The sequence below is a fragment of the Aulostomus chinensis genome, chromosome 13, assembly GCF_037954235.1.
Source record: "Aulostomus chinensis isolate RoL2024-O1b breed Wild chromosome 13, RoL_Achi_v1.0, whole genome shotgun sequence".
NCBI lineage: Eukaryota > Metazoa > Chordata > Actinopteri > Syngnathiformes > Aulostomidae > Aulostomus > Aulostomus chinensis.
Window position 1 is genome coordinate 1,198,635 of NC_141332.1, and position 21,767 is coordinate 1,220,401.

At 44.0% G+C, this 21,767-nt stretch overlaps 1 protein-coding gene across 1 annotated transcript; it reads left to right on the forward strand.

Annotated features, from left to right (window-relative positions):
* Positions 1-12,828: 12,828 nt before the first annotated feature.
* On the forward strand, positions 12,829-13,768 carry LOC147250456 (uncharacterized). The gene is given in 2 exon segments (XM_086222966.1): positions 12,829-13,065; positions 13,067-13,768. Coding segments are annotated over 2 exon segments (939 nt in total).
* Positions 13,769-21,767: the final 7,999 nt, after the last annotated feature.

Here is a 21,767-nt window from a genome sequence, read left to right on the forward strand (position 1 = left end):
GAGAGTGTAAGCCGTTTATGCTGGTTTTTGTGCTGTCGCAATAACAAAGATCAGTGCTCCATCTATTCAGGCCTTGACACCTGTCAAACTCCGCCTGACTCCATAGAGCTTGATCAGCCTTCCATTCAGTAGTTTTAGGTCACTATTGTTCATCCTGCACACCTTTTTACCTGCCTACCCTTTGCCGTTCACTTTGAAGCTCAGTTAAATCTAGGCCAATTCGTGTCTTCTGCTCAATATGAGCCTTAATTGCTTTGCTAGGATTATTACTCTGTCTTAAGTGTTTTCTGAATTGTATTAAATCCTCTTAAATTTCCAAGAAGTGTTCCAATTCATTTATATATATATATATATATATATATATGTACATATATATGTATACACACATATATATATATATATATATATATATATATATATATATATATATATATATATATATACATATATATGTATGCATACAAGCCACTGATCTGCAAATGACTCATTGATGAGCTATAACTTGAGACTGATCGTTTCTCATTGGACGAAACAAAATTACGATTGGTAACAACTGTGTAAAACATTTTAAAGATACGCCATCATCAGTTTTTGAAGTCACTACAGGTGTCACCTTGAGGCAGAATGTTTCCAATTTTAGAGATATTGCATGGTTGTAAAAAGGCGGTCCTAGGAATTTATTTGATGTGAGAATTGAAGAACAAAGCCTGATCAAATATAACCCCTAGGTTGTTCACAGTGTTGCTGGAGGCCATAGTAATGACGTCCAGATTGGTGATTGGTTCCAAGGAGCTCTCAGACCTTACGGTATCCCCAATTTGCCCTCTTCTTATGATAAAGCTGGATGCTACTTACCTGGATGCTGCTTTTCTGGATTTTCATAATGACATGCTGTTCTTCTAACAAGACTTGTTACATTTCTATGGTCACAAAAACACATCATTAAACATCCCAGCCCTGACCCAATGGCTTACACTGTCCCATCTACACAGACATTACTACATCTTGGTTCCACCTCTGACACAGCTACTACCTCCAAAGGCAGGTTATCAGCAGGGCAGCTTGGATACCCCACCCCATGTCCATGCCGTGCATAAAGAATATCAACAGATGTTAAAGGTGCATTAAACCCACATTGAATGGGCTGTGTAAATTGGGTTTGAGTCACTGTGTAGCAGCAGTGCTGCAGAGGTCATTGAGTGAGACAAAGTAAAGCTCTCAGGGCTATATTGCAAGGCCATCAGGGAATGCTATGGACACAATGAGTATTTTACTTCATGGCTACAGACACCAACCCATTCAACTCAATCATCATTGTAAAAAGTACATTATCTCGATCAGATACTTGATTTAGGAGCGTATTCAAGTAACCATTTTGCTTTTGATAAGTAGTAAATGCAGCCTTTTTAGAGGGCATTAAGATAGAATTGCACTATTGCACTCTGAAACACAATATTTACAGTGGTTGGTTAAACTTCCCTGAACTTAAGTGGATGCAGCATACATTTTAAAGTTATGCAAATTCAGTTATGAATCTAGTCAGTCAATGAAGACACTTAGGACTATTATAATGGCTGAGATAGAACCATTTAGGTTATCTAGTTTGCCATCAGCCTGCATGCCTGTCCCTCTGTACATATTTAACGCCAACAACATTTCCTTTCAGTGGCCATTCACTCTCAAGGTCCCTGCCTGAATGCACCATGGAAAGAAGGAGATGGCGAACACTCAAGAGGAGTTCAAAGCCACCATGTCCTCCCAAGTGAACTACTTGACAACTCAAGTAGAACAACTTCTCAGTCACCTCACAAAGGATTCCCCCTCTCCTGTTCCAGGACCCATGCCATCCCCAGCAGCTGCTAGAGCATCATTGATGCCTGTTTTCCATACCACAGCTCCTCGTCTTTCTCCACCAGAGAGGTTTTCTGGTGAACCTGGTGAATGTTGATTATTCATAGTTGACTGCGAAATGCATTATGAACACTTGCCATCAGCCTTTACCACAGAATAATCCAAGGTGGCATTTATGGTTTCACATCTCACTGGGAGGGCAAGGGCCGGGGCAATGGCTGAGTGGTCCTGTGGATCATTGATCTGTGAATCCCTCGATGAATTCAGAGGCTCTGAGGAGGACTTTTGATCCCATCTTATCCAGCCAAGAGAAGGCTCATGAACTGAGTAAAATCAAGCAAGGTATGGACTCTGTGAGTGATTACACCATTCGCTTTTGCATCCTGGTCACAGACAGTGGATGGAATCCCCACGGCCCTTGACGACATCTTACAAAGGACTCTGACTGAATTCAAGATTTGTTAGTACCACTTGACCTACTGCCTAAACTTGACTCTCTGGTAGCCTTAGCCATAAGAACGGACAATCCTTTATGAGAGCGAAAGCAAGACCAAAATCGAGAGGCAGCATAGGTTGAGTACCATCAGTGCTGCATGGCAGTTTCTACGCCCAGTTGGTGGAGTTCCATCCCAACTCCACTGAGAAAGGGGCCCTCTGTGGAGGTACAGGAACCAATGAAGCTGTGATGAGCAAAACGGTCCACAGAGGAGCATCGTCGCCTGCAGAAAGGACATTGTTTCTATTGTGGGCAGCAAGGTAATCTCCTCACAGCATGTTGGGTAAAAGAGTGGGCTCACAAAGTAGACTGGTGAGCCGTTTCTCCACTGACTTCCCTTCCCGAGGAACCGAGAATAAGGTAAAAAAATCATGACGTCCATGTTTCTCTTGGGGTACTCACTGACTCAGGGGCTGATGAGAGCCACATGGACTGGGAGTGTGCCCAAAAATTTAATTTGAAAACTTACCAGTTATTCCGGCCATTAGAGGCTAGTGCTCTAGATGGGAGCCTGATATTCAAGGTGACTCACAAGACTGAAGTTCTGGAAATAAGTGTGGGTGACCACCATGAACTTGTGTGTTTTTCATTTGTAATGCTCTACTCAGCACCCTGTTATTCTGGGCTTGCCTTCTTTACAAGAACATAACCCACAAATTGACTGGAATTCTGGGAGAATTTTTAACTGGGATTGTAAAAATAAGTGTTTAAAGTCATGTCGTGATTTGAAAGTGCCTTTAACATTGTCTCTGCTCATCCTGACAGACTCAGAACCCCTTGATCTGACTTCTGTTCCAAGTTGCTACCATGATCTGGGAAATGTGTTTTGCAAGAGTAAAGGCTATTTCTCCTCCTCCTCACTGACCATATGATTGTCCCATCGACTTGATCCCCAGGGGCCCCTATCTCCAAGGGTAGACTGTATTCCATCTTTGGCCCTGAAAAGAAGGCCATGACTGAGTATATCGAGACCTCTTTAAAAGCTAGTCTTATTCGCCACTCTTTGTCTCCTGCAGGGGCAGCATTCTTTTGAAGGCAAGGCAAGGCAAATTTATTTGTATATCACCATTCATACACAGGGCAATTCATAGTGCTTTACAGAGGGAAAGAGAAATTGAAAGTTAGAATCAGTTTAAAATCAAAAACATGAATTAAAACATTCAAAAATCAATTAAACAGTTTAAGATCAATTCGACAGCAGACAAATCAATATTAAATCAATCCATCAATACCAAATCACCCAAATCAATCCCAAATCAATACTATAAGAAGGCTGCAGTAAACAGCCTTGTTTTCAGCCCTGATTTAAATGAGCTGACAGTTTGTGCCCGCCTCAGAGTTTCAGGGAGTTTGTTCACAGGTGTGGACCACAGAAGCTGAAAACAGCCTCACCCTGTTTGGTTCTGACCCTGGGGACGCTGAGTACACCTGTCCCTGATGACCTGAGGGGTCTGGATGCTTCATACCCAGTCAGCAGCTCTGACATGTATTTAGGCTCAAGCCCATTCAGTGACTTATAGACCAGTAACAGGATTTTGAACTCAATCCTTTGACACACAGGGAGCCAGTTCAGTGATTTAAGGACAGGTGCAATGTGGTCCATTTTCTTACTGTTGGTCAAGCACCTGGCAGCAGCATTTTGGGTGAGCTGCAGGTGCTTGATTGTTTTTTTACTGAGACCTGTAAAGACACCATTACAATAATCTAGCCTACTAAGAATAAATGCATGGACGAGCTTTTCCATGTCTTGTTTAGAGAGAAATCCTTTAATTCGTGCAATGTTTTTGAGATGATAATAGGCTGATTTAGTGATAGTTTTTATGTGGCTCTTAAAATTCAGGTCTGAGTCCATAACAACACCAAGGTTTCGAGCTTGGTCAGTGGTTTGTAGTATCATTGAGTCAAGTTGGCTGCTGACCTCAAGCCTTGCGTTTTTGGGACCAAACACAATGACTTCTGTCTTTTCTGCATTGAGCTGGAGAAAATTCTGGCCCATCCACTGATTGACCTGTAGGATACAGTCACTCAGTGAATGCAGTGGACTGTAATCGCATGGCGACACTGTAATATAAAGTTGTGTGTCATCAGCATATGAGTGGTAAGAGATGTTATGGTGTTCTATGACCTGGGCCAGTGGGAGCATATAAATGTTAAACAAAAGTGGCCCAAGAATAGAGCCTTGCGGGACCCCACATGTCATCTTTGTTCGCTCAGATTCACAGTTCCCAAGCGAGACAAAGAAGTCACGATCTTCTAAGTAAGATCTGAGCCAATTTAGCACCGCACCAGAAAGTCCAACCCACCTCTCCAGTCTGTCGAGCAACAGGGTGTGATCGACTGTGTCAAATGCGGCACTAAGGTCAAGTAGTACCAATACTGATATTTTAGATGCATCAGTATTAAGGCGTATGTCATTTAACACCTTAATAAGTGCAGTTTCAGTGCTGTGGTGTGGTCGAAAACCTGACTGGAAAGCATTGAAGAGATTGTTTTGGGTCAAGAAAGAATGAATTTGTTGATAGACAACTCTCTCAATGATCTTTGACAAGAACGCAAGGTTAGATATGGGTCTGTAGTTACTTATGACTGAAGCATCCAGATTAGGCTTTTTTAAGAGAGGTTTATTACTGCAGTTTTCAGTGCCCTGGGAAATTGACCTGATTGAAGAGAAGCATTTACTATCCTCAATACATCTGATGAAACACAATTACAAAACCTTTTCAGCAAGCTTGTAGGCATCATATCTTGGCAGCACGTCGTGGATTTTAAATTCTGACCTGTTTCTGTCAGAGTTGCATGGTCTATGGGTTGAAATGTTTCTAGATTTCTGAGAAACTGAGGAGGAACTGGTGACATAACTAAGTTGCTTTTTGAGGAGCCACGTACTGTTTGTCTTATCTTCTGAATTTTATCTGTAAAAAAGGCTGCAAAGTCATTGCATGACTTGTTGGACACCAGTTCAGCAGGAATAGATGCCGAAGGATTTGTCAGTCCATCGACAACAGTGAATAAGGTGCGGGCATTGTTGCTGTTATTTTTGATCATCTCAGAGAAAAAAGACTGTCTTGCCTTTTTCAAATCTTGGTTATAAATGTGAAGGCTCTCTTTATATATGTCATAGTATACCTGGAGTTTGTTTTTACGCCATCTGCGTTCAGCCTGCCTAAACTTTCTTTTTTGAGCTTTCACCAGAATGGCGTTCCTCCATGGTGACTTTTTTCTGCCAGATATAACTTTGGTCTTAATTGGAGCAATGGCATCCATAACAGTCATAACACTGGAGCTAAAACTATCAACAAGGTCATTGACTGAGGCTAAGGGCAGAGTTGGTGATGATGTAAAAGCCTGAGTGAATAATGTGCCAGTGCTGTTGTTGCTTTCTTATCACCTCTGCTTCACTTTTGCAAAGATTGGTAGGGATAGTCATTTTAAACTGAACACAATAATGATCAGAACGAGCAACATCACTCACCGCAACGTCAGAAATGTTCAGACCCTTGGAGATAATTAGATCTAATATGTGGCCCTTGTTATGTGTTGGATCCGTTACATGCTGGGAGAGTCCAAAGATATCCAGAGAATTTAAGAGTTCCTTTGCATATCCATCTTTCACATTATCAACATGAATGTTAAAATCCCCCACTAGAATAACACAGTCAAACTCAATGCAGATAATAGACAATAGTTTGGAAAACTCATCAAAAAACAGTGCATTATGTTTTGGGGGCCTGTAGATGGATAATGATATTGCACGACAAGAGGCTCTCAACTGAATTGCAACATACTCAAAGGAGTTGAAACTTCCATATGACATCCTACTGCATTGGAAGGTTTCATTAAACAAAACTGAAACTCCACCTCCTTTCTTATCCACTCTAGCTTCAATTATGAAACTGAAGTTAGGGGGCGCTGATTCAATGAGAACTGCTGCACTGTTATCTTGGCTTAACCACGTTTCAGTTAGGAACATGAAGTCCAGGTTGTGCTGTATAATGTAATCACTGATAAGAAATGATTTGCCTGCTAATGACCTGACATTTAATACTGCTAGCTTTGATATGTTAGAAGCAGTATCTATAGGACCGTGTACTGACTGTGGTTGACATGGAATGGATGTTAAATTTGACATGACCCTGTTTCTTGGCAATTTAAACATTCTTTTTCTATTGCCAGTCATAACGTGAACTGAGGAAGCTTCCAGTATGCTGGGCCCCGACTTTCGCTGGGAATAGTCAGGAGTGACATCATTGGAGCCTGGACCCAGAACACATCAGCAGTCAAGGACAGAAAGATCTAAGTGTGCTGAACTCTTATTAGCTTGCGGAGGATGAGTCTGATGCCTGTGTGTGGAGACGGTGGGGGTGGGGCACGTCTTAACTTCACAGAAGGCCGAGGGTGTTGCAGGGGAATGAGAGGAGAGAACATTGCAGTGGGGCGGAGGGTGAGTTGTGTCCCAGCAATGACCAGCTTGTTCATGTGGTCAATGAAATCCATGAGGGGGGATATAATGAGGGTGACAACATGCTCACAGTGGATGGTGACCTTGGTGGAGTTTGGAGGGGTGTAGAAGGTGGACCATCACAGGCACTTTTTGGTGCTGAAGGCAAAGAATCCTCTTCCTCTTCGCCCTGACATGGGGAATCCTCCGCCTGTTCACCCTGACGTCTCTCATCACTGGATCTCATGCCAGCTTGAGGTTGTGCTCCTTCCTGATGACATTCATCTCTTGTCTGTATCACCTTGTCCTTGGTGGAAGGAACAGTTCGGTGACGCAGGCAGAAAGATATGTTGGACATAAACAGCTTGACTCCTGACCTGTTTAGGAAGAGTCCATCTCTCTTGAAAAGATGTCTGCGGTCCCAGAAGAAACTAAAATTGTCCAAAAAGTGCATGGAATGGACATCAGATGCTGCAGATAGCCATGTGTTCAGAGCCATCAACCTGCTGAATCTCTCAGCACCTCTTCTGACAGATGGAAGGGGGCCACTAATAAAGACCTCGACACCCAGAGAGCTGACTGTGCTCAGCAGATCAGTGAAATCTTGTTTAAGCACTTCAGACTGTCGATTCACAATGTCATTCATCCCCGCATGCAAAATTATATTTTTAACAGTCGTATTTGCTGCAACAATACCAGGGATTTTTGCTGTCAATCAGGAACCATATCTCTCAGAAAACAGAGAACTTTTGTGTTTTTACTGCACATGAATCTCAGATCTTTGACAGCGGCATCTCCCACAATCAGAGTTTGGGGCCCAGTTGTTAGCTTGGCCTGCGGCCTGCTAGCTTGGCCTGCGGCCTGCTAGCTTGGCCTGCGGCCTGCTAGCTTGGCCTGCGGCCTGCTAGCTTGGCCTGCGGCCTGCTAGCTTGGCCTGCGGCCTGCTAGCTTGGCCTGCGGCCTGCTAGCTTGGCCTGCGGCCTGCTAGCTTGGCCTGCGGCCTGCTAGCTTGGCCTGCGGCCTGCTAGCTTGGCCTGCGGCCTGCTAGCTTGGCCTGCGGCCTGCTAGCTTGGCCTGCGGCCTGCTAGCTTGGCCTGCGGCCTGCTAGCTTGGCCTGCGGCCTGCTAGCTTCTGATTTATGTTCAGATCTTACACTTCTCTGTGGTGATGAGAGGTTTTCCAGTTCATCAGATGGAGATGCAGAGTCTTGCAGTACTGCAGCCTATCTGTTGTGGATCAGGACAGGCTGTTGTACGGGTTGCTTGCTTTTCTTAGCCCACAAATTCCAGATGATATACTGCTACCAGGACCAGAATTCCACAAAAAGGAAAAGATACCAGCAAAAAAACAAATAAAGCGAAGCAGGGAGCAGGAGCAAAGCAAAAAGCATCTGCTGTCAGAGGAGAGCGGAAGTTGAAGAAGAAGGATGGGTCTCTCCAGCCATGCATTGGTTATGGCCACTTATTGACATTACTGTTAAAAATTGGTACCCTCTGACACTCATGTCATCAGCTTTTGACCAGCTTCAGCAGGCCAAGATCCTCACCAAACTAGACCTGAGAAATGCATATCACCTGTTGTGGAGAGGGGGATGAATGGAAAATGGGGTTTTACACATTTAGTGGTCATTATGAATATTTTGTCATGCCATTTGGGTTGACTAATACTCCTACTGTCTTCCAAGCCATGATTAATGATCTCAGAGACTTCCTGAACCACTTTGTCTATGTCTACCTTGATGACATCTTGATCTGTTACCCCAATTCAAACTCATGCCGACAATGTCTGTCAGGTTCTCCAGTGATTGCTGGACAATCAACTGTATGTAAAAGCTGAAAAGAGCATGTTTCATACCGACACTGTAACTTTCCTTTGCTTTATGATCGTCCCTAGAAAGGTACAAATGGATCTAGATAAAGTTAGTGCTGTGGGTCAGTGGCCTACACTGGATAGCTGCAAAAAGGTTCAGCAATTCCTAGGGTTTGCTAAATTTAACAGGCGGTTTATCAGAAAATTCAGCAACATAGCAGCTCCTCTCCATGTACTCGCATCCCCCCAGACTCCATTCTTCTGGTCTTAAGCTCAAGAAGCCTTCCAGCAGCTCAAGGCATGGTTCACTACCACCCCCATCCTCATGGTTCCTGATCCCAGCTGGCACTTTATGGCGGAGGTGAATGCCTCCAATGAAAGGGTTGGAGCAGTCCTCTCCCAATGCTCAGAAAAAGACAAGCTCCACCCCTGTGCCTTCCTGTCCTGAAGTTTTCACTGGCTGAAAGAAATTATTATGCTGGGAACCATGTGTTGTTGGCTGTCAAGATAGCTCTGGAGGAGTGGAGACACTAGCTAGAGGCTTCACAACATCCTTTCGTTGTTTGGACTGATCACACGAATCTTGAATATGTTTGTAAAGTCAAAAGACTGAACTCCTGCCAAGCCAGGTGGACCTTGTTTTTTTAACTATTAACTTTGTGCGTTTTTACAGGCCGGGGTCCCAGAACTCTAAGCCCAACTCCTTGTCCCGTCTGTTCGACCCTGAGGCTACTGCCAAGGAACCTGAACGCATTCTACCTGAGATCTCTATGCCATGGTTCGGTGTTGCCACCTTATCTGGGCAGCCGCCCACAAGGTCCTTGTATGGAGTGTGGACCTCATGAAGAGAGCTGCAGATCAGAGGCGCCAACCTGCTCTGGTGTACCAAGCTGGCCTGAAGGTCTGGCTTTCAACTGAGCCAGTCTGACTTATCCCTCCATGTCATCTCCAGAAAATTGGCTCCACAGTTCATGGGTCCATTTCCCATGTCAAAGGTCAGTGGCCCCTCCTCTGTTCACCTGCATTTGCCTTGGTCCCTGAGAGTCCACCTCACCTTCCACTTCAGCTTGGTAAAATCGGTTTAAGAGAGCCCCATGGTTCCCACAGCCAGACCCCCTCCACCCCCCAGGAGGGTCAGAGGGGTCTAGTCTACTCCATCAAGAAACTTCTGGCTGTGTGCAACAGGGGCTGGGGCAGATAATACCAAGTGGACTGGGAGGGCTACTGTCTGGATGAATGTTCATGGGTTCTTGCGGCTTCAAAGTAAACCCTGACCTCATCTCAGACTTTTGTAATTGTCATCCTCAGATGTCTGGTCTGTCAGGAGCCATCCCTAGAAGGGAGATACTGTCATGTCAAAGTTGGGTACTGTCATGTCAAAGTTATCTTGGTTGTGTTTTTTGTTTGTCTTTTGTCGGTTTTTCGTGGCTTCCCACTTTATTTCGAAATTTAACTCTCCCCTCGTTTCAGGTAACTTCCCCTTCCCCCTGGTGTTTCCCGCCAGCCTGATTGTCTTCCCTGCCTTGATTGTGTCCATGTGTGTCCCTTTGTCTTGGGCTAGTTCATTTTGTCCATCATTTCAGACCTACCGAAGCCAAAATCCATACCTTGATCCTTGTCTTGTTCAACTTTAAAATTCATTGACGCTTTGTCTAGCTAGGTTTTCCTCTTAAGAGCAATTCTGACCTTTGTAGTTTAGCATTTTTCCTCATCACATGTGACTTTTGTTTGTACTTAATGAATTTTGTTAATCCTGCTCCTCGCCTCAGAATCTTGCATTTGGGTTCACATCCGAATTCTGCCTTATCAGGGTGACTGGTCAGAAGGTATGGTTCATTGCCAACTTAGTGTCAGTTTGGCAACAACAAATTCACAGATTAAATGTCTTATCACTCCAGTAGATGCTTGACATGTAAAACACTCGTGCAGAAGTATTCCCCTCTTTCTGCAATAGCACATGTGGACTCCCACATCAATGACGTCTCATTTTCACAACAAAATGATGAAATCATTTGCAAATGGACCATGTTGGCTCATCCACTTCTGGTGGAAATATGGGAACTCCATTAAGTTAAAACTTCCTGAGATTTACCTAGAAGAAGGTATGTCATCAAAATGTGCTGTCCTACATGGAAGCTCTAATCCATATGTACAAGCATTTTGGAGACAAGACAAAATAGTGACATTGACAGTGAGGTTGTAAATTGACGACATGTAAAATAATTAACCTCCCACATTTAATTAAATTTAATATTATAGTCCACTCCTCTTGTGCTTTCTTGTCATTAATACCACAAGAACAGAATAAAGTGACAGTGCTCATCATAATAAAATCAAACAACAACAGAATGGATGTTCAATACTTTTAATAATACTGTCTAATGCTGTGAGCATCACCAAGTACCATTTTAGATTTCATGCAGTTTTAATGTGTAGAATTGCTTCAGTGACCATTAACAGTCACCCAACACACTGCAACATCACCACACACTCCACCACATGTATATGAATTTTGTAGGCTCTCAAGTCAAAACAATTTAATTTTACTTATATAGCACCAAATCACAACAAAAGTTATATCATGAGACTTTACAAGTAGAGCAGGTCTAATACCACACTTCTTCATTGAATCTACACCCAACAGTTCTCCATGAGCAAGCACATCCTGCAACAGCAGCAATGAAAACCTTCCTTTTAACAGGCAGGAACATCGAGCAGACCAAGGCTCAATGGGGACGGCCATCTGCTTTGACCAATTGGAGGAAAGGAGCGCAGGCGAGCGGGGCAGAGACAAATACAGATTATTGAATAAGACAGATATACAGAAGGAACGAAAGGGACGGAGATAAAGAGGGAGAGAAAGGGGGGAGAATAACAGACAGACATGTATGAGAACAGGCTGAAAGGAGGATAGCAAACAATAACAACAAATAGCTACAAATAATCATATCAACTGGTTCAAAACAAGCAATCAATTCCAGCATAATATGAGTGATTATATGGTAGCAAACAGTATGCTGATGCTAATGCTAATACAGTATTGAGAATACTGATATAAATACTACTTATACTAATACTGATACTAAGAGTGGCAGCTTGAGCCTCTTCAGGTCTGTGGCCTCCTCCAGCAGCAGCATCAGTCAGGGATCTGGGAAGTGGGAAAGCACAAAGGATCCAGAGTAGAAGGCAAGTTAGTAACATATATGAATACAGGAGGACAGAGAGGAGGAGAAAGAAGCCCAGTGCATCAGGGGAGCTCCCCCAGCAGTCCAAGCCTATAACAGCATATCTAAGGGCTAGCCTAAGCCAGCCCGAACTATAAGCCTTATCAAAAAGGAAGGTCTTAAGTGTACTCTTGAATATAGAAAGGGTGTCTGCATCCCAGACCATAACTTGGAGACAGTTCCACAGGAGGGGAACCTGATAGCTGAAGGTTGTGGCTCCCATTCTATTTTAAGAGACTCTAAGGACCACACACTGAAAAAACTGACTTTTGTACATAGTAAATTATATAAAATTATCGGTAATAATGCCAATATCCTAATATTGTAACTGAAGAACTAGAAAATCCAAAGTAAAAGGATAAATACTTACATATTTTATTAATGTAATTAATGCACTCTGCAAGACAAGGCAAGGCAATTTTATTTGTATAGCCCGTTTTCACCACCAGTTTGTCTCAAAGGGCTTCACATGACATCATAACAACATCCTCTGCCCTTAGACCCTCACATCGACTGAGGAAAAACTCCATAGAAAACCCTTTTAACAGGGAAAAATCTGAGAAACCTCAGGGTGAGCAACAGAGGAGGGATCCCTCTCCCAGAATGGACAGACGCGCAGTAGATGTTGTTACAGACAAGAAAACAGTTTACAGTCTGCTGGTCACCTCGCTTCCGCCTCTGATCGCCTCACGTCTGCCTTCTCGCCACCGTCTGTGTTGACTACCCTGAGTTGCAGTTGCAGACACTTCCCTGCCTGCCTGCTGACCCGATACCGGTGAGCGTGTTACGTCATTTCCTGCCTGTAATACTGTCGCTGTGTTGTTCGACTTTCTCAATCCTCCCTTAGGTGTACTGCTAACTTAATCGCTTTAAGCACCACTGTATACGACGTTTTGGTGTAATACATAGGTTTCTGTCACTTAAGTCTTTAGCAGGACTTTGCTCTGAAATTCCTCGTTCTATTTGTTGTATTTGCCACAGGTGCTCTCGTCCACCTTAGCATACTAGCTATGGCCGCTCTCTCTCTTTCCGCCTCTCCCCCCACCTCTCCCTCCCTCTCCTGCTCCATGTGCCAGATGTTTAGTTACTCCTCTGCCTCCTTTAGTGCTAATGGTACGTGTAAAAAGTGTAGTTTGTTTGTAGTCCTGGAGGCGAGGCTTAGTGAGTTAGAGACTCGGCTCCGCACCATGGAAGCTAGCGCTAGTCCTTTACCTTCAGGAGCTGCTCAGTCCACCTTAGCGGGTGCGAAGCCACCTAGCCTAGCCACCGCAAGCAGCTCCCGAGCAGCCGGGAACTAGCCAGTCCCACTGGGTGACATCACGAGGGAAACCTAGACGCAGTAAGCCCGTGTTTGCCCACCAACCCCTTCATGTTTCCAACCGCTTTTCCCCACTCAGCGACACACCCGCTGAGAGTGAAACTCTTCATGTCGGCTCTGTTGCTCGCAGCCCCGCTGTGAAGCCGACATTAGTCATTGGCAGTTCTGTTCTTCGCAACGTGAAGGTAGAGACTCCAGCGAGCATAAAGTGCATCCCAGGGGCCAGAGCGGGCGACGTTGAGGCAAATCTAAAGCTGCTGGCAAAACGTAAGGTTAAATACAGTAAGATTGTAATACATGTCGGCGCTAATGACACCTGGCTTCGCCAGTCGGAATTAACTAAAGTTAACATGGCTTCGGTGTGCAACTACGCAAAAACAATGTCGGACTCCGTAATTTTCTCTGGCCCGCTGCCCAATTTAGCGAGTGACGACATGTTTAGCCGCATGCGTTCATTCCATCGCTGGATGTCTAGGTGGTGCTTAGATAACAATGTGGCTTACATAGACAATTGGAGCTCCTTCTGGGGAAAGCCTGGTCTGATTCGGAGAGATGGCGTCCATCCTACTTTGGATGGTGCATCTCTCTTATCTAGGAACATAGGCCAATTTATTAGCAATACTAATCCCTGACAAGCACCCAGAGTTCAGACCAGCAGGCAGAGCTGCAGTTTAAAACGCCCCTCTGCTGGTTCCTTCGTGTTGTCACCCACCCAGCCTATAGAAACTGTGTCTGCCATAAGGCTATATAAGCCTGCACACAAATCTGGAGGAGTAACTTATAGCAACTTAGTTAAAATTAAAACCACTGCTCCAGCAAATCAACCCAGTAAAACTATTAAATGTGGTTTGCTTAATATTCGATCTCTTGCATCCAAGTCTCTCCTAGTGAACGATTTAATTACTAATTATCAGATTGGTGTATTAGCACTCACTGAAACCTGGGTGCAGCAAGATGAATATGGTAGTTTAAATGAATCTTCCCCTCCTGGTTACATTAACTACCATGTACCTCGCACCACTGGCAGAGGAGGAGGAGTAGCTGCAATCTATCAGTCAAATTTGGTGCTTAACCCTCGACCTAACAGTTCCTATAACTCATTTGAGAGCCTTATTGTCAGCTTTTCCCATCCAGACTGGAAAGCAGAGAAACCACTCTTACTTGCTGTGGTGTATCATCCTCCTGCAAATTATTCTGAGTTCTTAGAAGAATTCCCTGACTTTCTGTCTAACTTGGCATTGAACTCAGACAAAGTCATTATAGTGGGTGACTTTAACATCCATGTGGACGTCAATGATGATTCTCTGGCCACTGCGTTTAAGTCGCTTCTTGATTCTGTTGGCTTCTGTCAGAGGGTAAACAAACCCACTCACACTTTTAATCACATCCTTGATTTAGTACTCACTTATGGAATAGAAGCTGACCGCATCATAGTTCTTCCTCAGAACCCCGTCTTGTCTGATCACTCCTTAATTACATTTGAATTTACTTTAACAAATTATATTCTACCTGGGAAAAAGTCCCGCTTCAGTAGATGTCTATCTGACACTGCTGTTTCTAGATTTAAGGAGCTTATTCCAGCAGAGCTTGCTGCCACATCTTGTAATAATATATTGGGCAGTTATGCTGATTTCACCCCCTCGCAGGTAGACTATCTTGTGGACAGCACTGCAGCAGCACTCCTTGGGACACTTGATGCCGTAGCTCCCCTGAAGAAGAAGGTTATCAACCAGAAAACAATAGTTCCCTGGTACAGCCCAGAGCTGCGTGCCTTAAAACAGAAGACCAGACAACTGGAAAGGAAGACACATTCCAGCCAGAACGAGGAAGTCCGCCAAGCCTGGAAGGAGAGTTTATTAATATATAAAAAAGAACTCCGTAATGCCAGAAGCGCTTACTACTCGTCCCTGATAGAAAAAAAAAGGAACAACCCCAGGTTCCTCTTCAGCACCGTGGGCGGGCTCACCAAGAACCATAGTGCTGTTGAGCCATGCATCCCCCCAACTCTCAGCAGTAACGACTTCCTTTCTTTCTTTCCTGAAAGATTGTGAACATCAGAACAAAGATTGCCAGTAATGGAGGACAGACTACAGTCCCCATAGAAGCACCTCCCAGACTTGGTGCATACTTGGACAGCTTCTCCCCCATCGACCTGTCAGAATTAACTTCTGCAGTCGGTTCCTCCAAGTCAGCCACTTGTCTGCTGGATCCCATCCCAACAAGCCTCCTTAAGGATGCCTTCCCTCTAGTCATCTACAAGACTGCCTGAAAGACATTAAATCCTGGATGTCTTCCAACTTCTTAATGCTCAATTCAGATAAAACTGAGGTAATCATTTTTAGACCTAAACACCACAGGGACACACTCTTGAATCGGATCTCTACCCTAGATGGCATCACCCTAACTTCGAGTACAACTGCAAGGAACCTTGGAGTCATTTTTGACCAGGACCTTTCCTTCAGCTCCCACATAAAGCATGTGACTAGGACCGCCTTCTTCCATCTGCGAAGTATCGCTAAGATTAGGAATATCCTTTCCCAGAGTGATGCTGAAAAACTGGTGCATGCATTGATCACTTCTCGGCTGGACTACTGCAACTCTCTCCTGTCAGGATGTCCTAAATACTCTCTAAAGAGTCTCCAGCTGGTCCAGAACGCTGCAGTGAGGGTTTTGACGGGAGTTAAGAAGAGAGAACACATCTCTCCCACTTTAGCTTCTCTCCACTGGCTTCCTGTAGGATCTAGAATCGACTTCAAAGTCCTTCTGCTAACTTATAAGGCTCTCAATGATAAAGCTCCATCCTATTTGAAAGAGCTCATTAGTCCCTACTGTCCGACCAGAGCACTCCGCTCCCAGAATGCAGGTCTTTTAGTGATTCCCAGTATCCCTAAAAACAGACTGGGAGGTAGAGCCTTTAGTTACCGGGCTCCTCTACTGTGGAACCAGCTCTCTCCATGGGTCAGAGAGGCAGACACTTTAACTACGTTTAAGTCCAGGCTTAAGACCTTCCTCTATGACAGAGCCTTCAGTTAGGACTGGTTCAGGTAGCTCTGAACCATTGATAGCTATGCTGCTACAGGCTTAGACTGCTGGGGGACACATCAGGTTACATGGAGCCCTTCCCTCTTCTCCTCTCCTCTCCCCCTCTCTCCTCCTCTCCTCCCTGCACATTTTTGGAACTGTCATTACCATTACTTGTTGCACTTTGTAGTTTGGCCTTGGTGTTTCGCAGTCTCTCTGTGTTTCCACAGATCCACCAGAGTCCCTACTGTTACACTGTCCTGCGCTCCCCTTCCATGAACCAGTCTGCCATCCAGTCCCCCATCAAGCTGGCTTGCTCTCCCTGCTTCCCCTTCCAGAAGCTTCCTTCTTCAACTGTTATTAACATTTCCATGTTTCCCACATTTTGTATTGTAAACTGTTTTCTTGTCTGTAACAACATCTACTGCACGTCTGTCCGTCCTGGGTGAGGGATCCCTCCTCTGTTGCTCACCCTGAGGTTTCTCAGATTTTTCCCTGTTAAAAGGGTTTTCTATGGAGTTTTTCCTCAGTCGATGTGAGGGTCTGAGGGCAGAGGATGTTGTTATGATGCCATGTGAAGCCCTTTGAGACAAACTGTTTGTGAAAATGGGCTCTACAAATAAAATTGCCTTGCCTTTACAATCAAAATGTGGAAAACATGGAAATGTTAATAACAGTTGAACAGGGAAGCTTCTGGTAGGGGAGGCAGGGAGAGCAAGCCAGCTTGATGGGGGACTGGATGGCAGACTGGTTCATGGAAGGGGAGCGCGGAAGAAGGCGGTCCTAGTCACATGCTTTATGTGGGAGCTGAAGGAAAGGTCCTGGTCAAAAATGACTCCAAGGTTCCTTGCAATTGTACTTGGGGTCAGGGTGATGCCATCTAGAGTAGTGATCCGATTAGAGAGCGTGTCCCTGAGGTGTTTATGTCCAAACATGATGACGTCAGTTTTATCTGAATTTAGCAGTAAGAAGTTAGAAGACATCCAGGATTTAATGTCTTTCAGGAAGTCTTGCAGATTAGTAAACTGGCTTGTGTCGTCTGGCTCCATCAACAAGTAAAGTTGTGTGTCATCTGCATAACAGTGAAAGTTGATTGAGTGCTTCCAGATTATGTCACCTAATGGGAGCATGTAAAGCAGGGGTGTCCAAACTTTTTGCAAAGGGGGCCAGATTTGGTGTGTTAAAAATGTAGGGGGGCCGACCGTGGCGGACGTTCTTTACATAGAACAGCAATTAATTTAAATAAATTTCAGCGAGCCATTCTGTGTTTCACCTTTGCTTTTTTATTTTAATTTCAGCTATCTTAAGCATGTGTTTTGGTTCATTTGAAACATGCATATCAAAATTGAATTGACATTGAAAATTGAAATTGAATATTCACTTAACTTCACTTTTTTAACACTTTAATTAACTTTTTTGTAACAGTTGAACAGAAGTAATTGTACTCTTGAGTGCAAATTACATTTGAAACATAAAAAAATATCTCACCATGGCAGTTTAATATTTACAGAATTTTTAAACACAATAACAGAGAAATGAACAAGTAATAGTCATATCAACAAGTGCAGGGCTCATTTAAAATATGACATTAGTAACTATAAATGTTGATTGGATTTTTAAATTTATTATTCTGGAGTGAAAACTTAAAAAAAAACGTATTCAGACTTATCGTAAATGAAAAATGACTTGTCTGCATTAGTGTGATGGGTGAAACTGAGATCTGGAGTGCAGGACAAAGGCCAGGTCTGGCTCTATGGCAGTAGTATTGATGCGCAAGATGTCTTGTAAGTGAGAGTCCGTTAGCCGTGTCCTCATACGGCTCTTATTTAAGTTCATAACCGAGAATGTCTTCTCACACAAATACGTCGACCCAAACAAGCTTAGCATTTTCTTACCAAATGCTCAAATCTCTCGAAACTTGTCCTTTTCCAGCTGTTGGTAAAAGTTGGCGAGAGAAAGCTGCTGGTGCTGACCGCGGCTCTCTGCATCACACTGCAGCTCAATGACCTCCAGCTGCAAATGGTCTGGAACATCATCTGTGTCCACGGAGAAAGGTGAGGAAAAAAGAACGATCTCCTTCTCGATAGCTGCAAAATCCTGAAAGCGTTGTTTAAACTCTTCAGCCAGAGATGAAATATCTGACGCGTACCTCCTTGTTTGCACACTGACATTGCTCTGTGGGAATCTGGCCATGATTTCTTGCAGCGCTGAAAAGTGTGCAGTGTTGGGTTGGGTCGACGACAGGTGTCTTTCAAACAGTTGCAGCTTGATTCCAAAGGCTTTGACATGTGAATATAGTTGGCTTATGACTGCATGTGGTCCCTGGAGACTGGTGTTGAGGACATTAAGATGCTTTGTAATGTCAACTAGAAAACCCAAATCAGCCAGCCACATAGGGTCACTTAGTTCTCCCATAGGTTGTCCTTTCTCAGCCAAAAACTCACCGATTTCTTGCCTAAGTGAGTAGAAGCGTGACAGTGCAGAACCCCGACTGAGCCATCTCACGTCAATGTGATAGACAACATCTCCATATTCCGCATGAATCTCTTTGAGAAACTGTTGGAACTGACGGTGGCATAGAGCTCTGGAGCGGATATAGTTAATTGCCCTTTATCACCGGTCCCATAACATGTTCGTATCGGAGATGTTTAGCACACAGAACTTGCTGATGAATGATGCAATGGAGTTTTACAGCTTTCCCTCCTTCTTCACTTACTTTGTTACTTATTAGTGTTGCTAATCCGCTTCGTTTGCCAGTCATGGATGGCGCGCCATCCGTAATTATCCCAGAAATTTTATTCCACAGGAGTTTCATGTCATCCACGGCAGCGCAAACAGAAGAGAATAAATCTGTTCCTCTTGTTTGGTTTTTCAGGCTCTGGAGGTCAAGTAGTTCTTCAGTAATATTCATTTCGTTGTCCACTCCTCTCAAAAAAATAAGTAACTGAGCAGTGTCAGAGGCGTCTGTGCTTTCGTCGCAAGCTAGTGAAAAAAAGTCAAACTCCTTTCCTCTGACTCCCAATTGTCTTTTGATGTCTGATGACACTTCTTCAATCCTGCGTGCGACAGTTTTACGTGCCAGGCAGACTTTGGCAAACTCTTGCTGCTTCTCAGGACAGATATTCTTTACCATTGTCATCACACAGTCTTTGATAAATTCACCCTCAGTGAAAGGTTTGCAATGCTTTGCGATCAGCGCTGCTACCTCATAACTAGCCTTTGTAGCATTCTCATTTGACTCTCGAGCTCTTGTAAAATATTGCTGCTGTGAGATTAAACTAGCTTCAAGATGTTTCAGTTTCTCGCTGCGTTCATTACCTGTGATCTTGCCATATACGTCAGCATGTTTTGTTTGGTAATGTCGCTTCACATTGAACTCTTTAAAAACAGCCACTGTCTCTTTACAAATGAGGCAGACACAGTTGTTACGTATTTCAGTGAAGAAATAGTCCAATTTCCACCCATCCTTGAACCATCGGTCAACTTTCCTCTTTTTGTTGATTGTCGCCATTTTAGAAAATTGGGGGCTCATTCAGTCAATTACTCATATACTAATTTGCTGTTCCTAATTGAGCCTCTAGATGGCAGCACTTAGGACACGCAGGTAACAGCGCTGCTGCCCAATGTATTAATTCTACATGCGGGCCAGACGTTATTGATTTTATGACGGAGGCTGCGGGCCGGATGAAAATTGACCACGGGCTGCATTTGGCCCCCGGGCCGGACTTTGGACATGTCTGATGTAAAGAATGAAGAGAATCGGTCTTAAAACTGAACCCTGTGGTCCACCATATGTAACTCTACTATACTCTGAATGGTCATTATTAACATTAACAAACTGAAACCTGTCAGATAAGTAGGACTTAAACCATTTAAGGGCAGTTCCTTTAATCCCAATTTCATGGTCTAGTCTCTGAAGTAGGATGCTGTGGTCGATGGTGTCAAATGCAGCACTGAGGTCCAAAAGGACAAGTACAGAGACAAGACCTCTTTCTGAAGCTACAAGAAGATCATTTGAGGCTTTGACCAGTGCTGTTTCAGTGCTATGGTGTTCCCTGAATCCAGACTGGAAGGCTTCAAAGAGCTCGTTGCTGTGCAGATGTTCATGTAGCTGCTCCAGGACAACATCCTCAAGGATCTTGGAGATGTAGGGGAGGTTGGATATTGGCCTATAGTTGGCTAACACATCTGGGTCAAGAGAAGGTTTTTTAAGTAAAGGGTTGATGACAGCCACCTTAAAGGCCTGTGGCACATAACCTGTGACTAAGGAAAGATTAATTTGATTTAATATAGAAGTGTTGACTAGAGGGAAGGCATCCTTGAGGAGGCTTGTCGGGATGGGATCCAGCAGACAAGTGGCTGACTTGGAGGAAGTGACTGCAGAAGTTAAGTCTGACAGGTCGATGGAGGAGAAGCTGTCCAAGTATGCACCAAGTCTGGGAGGTGCTTTTATGGGAACTGTAGTCTGTCCTCCATTACTCGCAATCTTTGTTCTAAAATTCACAATCTTTTCAGTAAAGAAAGAAAGGAAGTCGTTACTGCTGAGAGTTGGGGGGATGCATGGCTCAACAGCACTATGGTTCTTGGTGAGCCTGCCCACGGTGCTGAAGAGGAACCTGGGGTTGTTCTTATTCTTTTCTATCAGGGACGAGTAGTAAACGCTTCTGGCATTACGGAGTTCTTTTTTATATATAAATAAACTCTCCTTCCAGGCTTGGTGGACTTCCTCGTGCTGGCTGGAATGTGTCTTCCTTTCCAGTTGTCTGGTCTTCTGTTTTAAGGCACGCAGCTCTGGGCTGTACCAGGGAACTATTCTTTTCTGGTTGATAACCTTCTTCTTCAGGGGAGCTACGGCATCAAGTGTCCCAAGGAGTGCTGCTGCAGTGCTGTCCACAAGATAGTCTGCCTGGGTGGGGGTGAAATCAGCATAACTGCCCATTATATCACGACAAGATGTGGCAGCAAGTTCTGCTGGAATAAGCTCCTTAAATCTAGAAACAGCAGTGTCAGATAAACATCTACTGAAGCGGGATTTTTTCCCAGGTAGGATATAATTTGTTAAAGTAAATTCAAATGTAATTAAGGAGTGATCAGACAAGACAGGGTTTTGAGGAAGAACTGTGATGCGGTCAGCTTCTATTCCATTAAGTGAGTACTAAATCTAGGATGTGATTAAAAGTGTGAGTGGGTTTGTTTACCCTCTGCAAGACAAGTAAATCGTAATGCAGATTTTCTGACAGTTTTTAAGTGTTTTGTAGTCATATGACAAAAACCTGAAAATATAAAGTAAAAGTTATTCAGAAAGTTTAGTGTGTTTGAATCCACGCATGCACAATATAGTAGGAGGAAAAGCACAGAGAGACGAGTCGATGGTCAACGACACACCGGAGCTTCTGCATTCCTGGAAACACTGAATGAAACATACGTTCAGTCCATATGTTTGTTTTAAATTGTAATTTCACCTGAAAATGTGTGATCCTTTGGCTGTGGCGTGTAGTGTGGACAACTGTTCGCAAGCATCGCATAAAATGTAACTCCAAACCGTGTCAACACCAAACGAAACACAACAACTCAGTCCGTACATAGCGTTGGGGCTAAAAGATGGCACAG